This window comes from Molossus molossus, unplaced genomic scaffold (genome assembly GCF_014108415.1).
Source record: "Molossus molossus isolate mMolMol1 unplaced genomic scaffold, mMolMol1.p scaffold_m16_p_8, whole genome shotgun sequence".
Taxonomy (NCBI): Eukaryota; Metazoa; Chordata; class Mammalia; order Chiroptera; family Molossidae; genus Molossus; species Molossus molossus.
The window spans coordinates 4813612-4820049 of NW_023425402.1; the positions used below are offsets into that span (position 1 = coordinate 4813612).

A 6438-nucleotide genomic window follows, 5' to 3' on the forward strand; every position below is an offset into this window, starting at 1 on the left:
AGATCACCCCGCCTCTTCCGCCTGCTACTTATGTAAGACTATTAAGTAACTTCCGCTCTCTCTTCCGTTGGAGGCGTACTGGCTGCTGGCGCCATGGTAAGTCTGGCCTCCGTTTGGGATCCGGCACCATCGGAACCGGGGCTGGGGGTATCTGGTGTTAGGGAGCCGAGAACACTCTGTTTAGAGGCCTGCAACTTTCTGTGGAATTTTGGGTCGCGCCCCTGGGAAGGAACGACTAAAGACGTCGTTTCTGGGAGTATGGCTAGAGGAAGAATCGCTTCCCTGCCGCTCGAAAATGGCGAAAGTGTGTGGGGACTTCCGGCCTCTGCCACCGAGTGTACTTTGGAAACAGGCACATTTGCCCTCTCCCAGAGGTTGCATTCTTCCCCAATCCGAACATTCAGTGTTTCCAATCTCTGCGGGAGTCAGTCGTTTGCGGAGTTGTGAGAACTTGTTCCCGGTGTGACAAGCGTAACGTTCCTGTTTGAGGTTATGATTTGATCGTAATTCACGGTGTCTGCTTTCTTCTCCAACCTCTCTCAGTCTCTAGTGATTCCTGAGAAGTTCCAGCACATTTTGCGAGTGCTCAACACCAATATCGATGGGCGTCGGAAAATAGCCTTTGCCATCACTGCAATTAAGGTAAAGTGGGCAAGGAGTGGAGAATATAAATGAAGTAGGTTGTTAAGACCTAAGTTATACGTGAGGCAATGCTGAGGAAACATAAACCCCAACCAGCTCACCTCAACTGCTAGGTGATCCCTTGACTCCTTACCACATTTACCTGAAAGGTAAGTAAAGACCAGAGAATAGTCTCAGGGCAAGCAAAAATACTTCATCTAGGGGATGGGGAGTGGGTAGTGGTTGTCTACCTGAATTTGCTAGAATTTTTCTGGACCATCAGCCATCCTCTTGAGATCATTCTGTGTTTGGTTCCTGCCCCCTTCCCTGGTGCATCATAACAGCAACCCTTTCTGTGACATTTAAATTGGATAAACGTCTTGAGGGGTGGGTAGAAATGCCAACAGATTCCAAGTGTGAAGAAACATCTAGTTGGGAGGGGTGTCAGTACATCACGAGCAGGACATTTCCAGAAATGAAAGTCATTTCCCCATTCCAGTTGAAGCAGGAACCAGTAATTGGCTCATTGCATGAAACAAGTTGGTGAATGCAACCTTGGGTATCTCCCTTTACCAAACTAATGAACTCTTGGCCTTCCAGAGGAGAACATCCTATTTTTTGTTTTGGAATACATGTAATTATTTGTATAAATAATAGCTGAATGACTTCCTTTCCCACCAGGATATACACCCTCTGTGGGGTCAGAGTTCTGTCTTGCTCACAGGTACCAGCTCCTCATGCCTAATAGATTTTCAGGCAGTGTTAGGGAATGGATGTTATCAGGGATACAATTGTCTGGTTTCAAATAATTTTGAAGGGAACTGATGTTGAGGGGGTATTGTTTTTTAAATAATTTTTCTTTATTGACTTTGGAGAAAGAGGAAGGGAGAGTGAGACACCAATAAGAGAGAACAAGGATTGGCCGCCCCCTTCATGCCCCACACTGGGAATTTGGCCCACAACCTGGGCGTGTGCCCTGACTGGGAATTGAACGGGCGACCTCTTGGTCGATGCTTAACCGCTGAGCCACACCAGGCTAAACTGATGTTTTATAGATGAGTTCAAAACTAAATCGTGCTTCATCAGATTCCCTAGGTTTTTAATTCTGTACTGCAGGGAGCACAACTTGTATATGTTCTTAATTTGTAAAAAAAAAAAAAAAAAAAAAAAGTTGCCTCATTCTGAGAAGGGAGTAAGGCAGTGTAAAATACAGTAGCACCTTTCTCAAAGATTGTTACGAGACTTAAGTGAGATGGTAAAGGGAAAAGGTGACCATGGTTATTGGGATCCTTCTGTTAAACTGCTTCTTTATTTAATCCTCATCCAATTCTTTAATCCTTTTTGCATTTGTCTTCAGATAGAGCGGGATGGAGGGATGGGGGGGGGAGAGAGAGAGAGAGAAACAAACATCAACATGAGAGAGACACATCGAGTGATTGCCACCCACATGACCCCAACCAGGGTGGGACAAACTGCAACTGAGGCACATGCCCTTAGCGGGAACCGAACCCAGGATTCTGGTCCACAGGCCGACACTCTGAACCACATCAGCCAGGACTTAAACTGCTTTAAAGTGGGTCATGTTATATTTGTTACATTAGTTAAACGTGTATCATAACTTGTAGACAACTTAAGATAATTAACCCAAAGCAGTTTCAGGTATTGAATGAACATTTTGATCAGAAGACTTTATGGCCCTGGCTGGTGTTGATCAGTGGTTAGAGTGACGTCCACTGAAGGGTCTCGCATTCAATTACTGGTCACAGGCGTACCTGGGTTGCATGTTTGATCCACAGCCGGATTGGGCCAGTTTGGGAGGCAACCAATCGATGTGTCCCTCTTCTTCCTCCTCCCCCTTTCACTCTCTGGAAATCGATTGAAGAAGTGAGCTTGGGTGAGGGTTAACGAAACAAATTTTTTTTAAGTCTCTATAGGGATCCTGGTGTCCTGCTTATCAATGGGAAAGGTTGTTCCTGTAGATGAGAACTGAAGTTTTTGCTAATTTTGTGAAGAGCCAGCAAAGGCAGCTAGCTAGCTCTTCCTCTAGTAAAAGAACTAAAGCTTGGAAGTGGTCCTTTTGTTAAGGACCCAGAAGAGGGAAAGACGGGCTGAGTGTGGGGAGGGGGTGCCTGGAAAGATGTGGTTAAAGTAGCGATAAGCAAGGTTAATCGTGGGGAAGGGTGGGAAATGGAATGGAACTTGACACAGGAAGAGGGTATTGTGAGGTAATAAAGATCCTGCATGATTCTCTACACTGTGATTCCTTCCTGGTTTTTATTTCCACTTGCAGATTTTGCTATGGGTATTCTAAGACTGGCTGGTCTTCTGTTCTTCTGTAAATCAGGGATAACTGCCACCTGTAGATTATTTGGAAACAGAAAGAGGGGTTGGATTTGGTTACAATGACTGGAAAGTACCCACTGGCCTTATTTATAAGGAACTCTCCTCTTGCCAAAATACCAGTGTTCTAGTGAATAATACTTTTCTAAATACTTTCAGAAAGAAATACTGAGTTTGTGTCAGTTCTTCTATTATATGGTCCAGGCCCTTGGACTACAAAGATGACTGTTGGTTCTCTGCAGTGCAATCTTCTGGATGGAGAAAATTGTCATCCGTGGATCCAACTTAGAAAACTGGCAAGCCATTATCTGTAGTCAGCAAATAGGGCTTTCGACAACAGTAAAGGGAAGAAAATTGTTAGCCTCTGTGGATGTACAGGAAAACCTTGATATAACAGACTAAATCAGGCAAAAGGGTGTCCCTTAAAGCCAGAAGTCCATATAGTAAAGTGGGTTACGTATTACTATAATTTTAAGTGTATACTATATGGGTCTAGTAAGTGTGTGCAGTCACTGTAAGTAAGCATGCACAGAGCTGGGGGACCGTCGTCCCGGCATGCATTAAAACTGCTGCAGTGCCCTGGCCGGTGTGGTTCAGTGCTTAGTGTCAACCCTCACCCTGAAGAGTGTGATTCCCAGTCAAGGGCACGTGCGGGAGGCAACCAATCGATATCTCTCTCCTTCCTCCTCTCCATGCTGTCTAAAACTCCATGGAAAAACTATCCTCAGGTGAGGATCAACAACAACCAAAAAAACCCTGTTAAAATAAATCTCAGACATACTATTTTATCTGCACACATTTAATCCTCACTTGAGGATTATTTTTTAGAGAGGGTAAAGCAGAAAAAGTTTGATCTGCTGCCCACACACCTTTACCAGGGAGCAAACCTAAAACCTGAGTATGTGCCCTAACTGAATGACGCTCCAACCAAGCCACACTAGCCAGGGCCCTGGGTCACCTACTTACAGAGAGGCAATGCTAGCTCTTCATTTCCTTGGGGTATTATCACAGGTGACCACAATTCTGCCTCTTCTGTGTTATAGTAGTCACCAGCAATCCTTATACTCCTTGTCTTACAGCTGCATCACTCTAATCTCTTGACTGTTGTTACCTCATGGCCTTCCCTCTGTGTCTGCACGTCCTCTCCTTTTGTAAAGATACAGTGGTGAATTTAGGACTGTCCCTAATCCAGTATAACCTCATTCTGACCATATTTCAAAGATTCTATTTCTGAATAAGGTCACGTTCTGAGATTCTGGATAGAAATACATTTGGTAAGGGGCACTGTTTAACACAGCTCACCATCCTTTACTGTCCAGATCTGTTTGGTGGCTTATCTATCTCATGTCCTCTGTTCTTGGTCCAGCCCTGCACTTGAACAAAACTATTTTCTACTTTTCTACTTAATCATTCGGCTTCTTGGAAAAGTGGGTGGGTGAGGTACGGGTCATGTGGGAAAATACAGAGCTCTAGATTATTACAGCCCCTCCTTTGTGTACTTTTTGAATAATGGGGCTATAAAGGAAACACCCCTCCCCCCAAAGTCAAACTCAGACCCATTTCCAAAACCTCTCCTCAGGGTGTGGGGCGAAGATATGCTCATGTGGTGTTGAGGAAAGCAGACATCGACCTCACCAAGAGGGCAGGAGAGCTCACAGAGGATGAGGTGAGGACAAGGAAGGGGTTTTTGGGTTGGGCCTACCTCAGAAGGGTGCCATATGGATCTGATTTTTGTCCTGCCTGCCAGGTGGAACGTGTGATCACCATCATGCAGAACCCACGCCAATACAAGATTCCAGATTGGTTCTTGAACAGACAGAAGGATGTGAAGGATGGAAAATACAGCCAGGTGTGTATTGAGATGAGATTAAAGAAAGGTAGAACGTCCAGTTAGCATTGGTCATAGGAGGTCCGGGATAAAACAAACATCCCTCCCCCACTCTTCCGAATCCAGGTCCTGGCCAATGGTCTAGACAACAAGCTTCGGGAGGACCTGGAGCGGCTGAAGAAAATTAGGGCCCACAGGGGGCTGCGCCACTTCTGGGGGTGAGTCAGGGTGGGATTCTTCTTTCCCTTCATTCTTCGTTTTCTGTTCCCAGATCTTTTCTGTGTAATGTGCATGACCTGTGATCCTTCTTTTCTCACCTGCAGTCTTCGTGTTCGAGGCCAGCACACCAAGACTACCGGCCGCCGGGGTCGCACTGTGGGTGTGTCCAAGAAGAAATAAATCTGTATGCTTCAACCGTTAATAAATAGTTTATACATCTCTGACTTCCTTTGTGGTTTTTCTTCTGGGGATACTGATAGGGAATGTTAGCTATCATGAAGGACCCTGTTGATTACTTTCCCAAGTTTCTTAGCTAATGTACCCACCCAGGTGCCCAGTGTCCTTTGTTTTGGTTAAAGTGGTGATGTCACACCCTTCCCACCCCACTGAGGTATGAGGTAGTTGGAATCAATGCTCCGCCCTTACGGGGAGCCCAACCAGTTTTCCCTGGGGCTCGAATGTGGAGTGTGTAGGTTGAGCCTAGTCGCCTGCAGCTCCAGTGAGTACTTGCAGCTTTTGACCACCCTAGGTTTCTTTTTTTAATCCTCACCCCGGGGTATTTTTTCCATTTTTGTTCAGTTAGAGTGGGAGGGAGAAAGAAACATCCACACATTGGTTGCCTCCTGCGCAACCACAACAAAGGCTGGAATCGAACCTGCAACTTCATTGGTGCCAGGACGGAAGCTAACCGCTGAACCAGGCCAGCCACGGCGGTAGGTTTTGTTTTGTTTTTGGTACGTGCCCCTAGCGGGAACCGAACCCAGGATAGTACACAGTTCCTCCCTACAATCGCTGAGCCAAACCAGCCAGGGCCGTTTTTTGTTTTTTTCTTTTTTAGAGAAACCTGGTGGGCTGCCTCCTGCATGCCCCCTACTGGGGATCAAGTCTGAAACGGTGCATGTGGCCCCCACTGGGAATGGAACCGGAACCTCTCAGTCCATGGGACCACACTCAATCCACTGAGCTGCACTGGGTGGACCACCCTGGGTTTCTAAAAGATGGGAACTGAGTGTCAGAGTTGAGGGTGGGGTGCGGATTTCTTTGACACAGAATGATGGGCTTCGCACCCGGAGATGCAGTGCGTGGTGGGTGGGGAGGAAGACCTCTGCATCAAAGCCCACTGGCCCAGTTGAATTCCTCCCCTGTCCCTGGAAAGGCCCCACTTCCAAACGGCTGGTGTTCTGCCTGCCTTACTGCACGGCAGGCTGGGGTTCTGGGAACGTGCGGCGCCACACCCTTCCCCGGAAAGGGGCGGGCCTGCGGCTCCACGGAGGGCGGGAGGCAGCGGTACCGCGCCACACCCTTCCCCGGAAAGGGGCGGGCCTGCGGCTCCACGGAGGGCGGGAGGCAGCGGTACCGCGCCACACCCTTCCCCGGAAAGGGGCGGGCCTGCGGCTCCACCGGCGGGAGGCAGCTGGTACCGCAGCAGC

At 47.5% G+C, this 6438-nt stretch overlaps 1 protein-coding gene across 1 annotated transcript; it reads left to right on the forward strand.

The window, feature by feature from the left end:
* Positions 1–7: 7 nt before the first annotated feature.
* On the forward strand, positions 8–5232 carry RPS18 (ribosomal protein S18). The gene is made up of 6 exons (XM_036249082.1): positions 8–96; positions 544–642; positions 4541–4627; positions 4709–4810; positions 4916–5007; positions 5113–5232. Exons 1-6 carry the CDS (start codon positions 94–96, stop codon positions 5186–5188), a joined length of 459 nt encoding a protein of 152 aa, XP_036104975.1. The 5' UTR covers positions 8–93; the 3' UTR covers positions 5189–5232.
* Positions 5233–6438: the final 1206 nt, after the last annotated feature.

What these genes read in the sequence shown, in the direction of transcription:
- RPS18 (XM_036249082.1), top strand. An exon ending in GAGAGCTCACAGAGGATGAG is followed by an intron (nt 4,628 to 4,708) that starts GTGAGGACAAGG and finishes CCTGCCTGCCAG; the next exon opens with GTGGAACGTGTGATCACCAT. An exon ending in AGGATGGAAAATACAGCCAG is followed by an intron (nt 4,811 to 4,915) that starts GTGTGTATTGAG and finishes TTCCGAATCCAG; the next exon opens with GTCCTGGCCAATGGTCTAGA.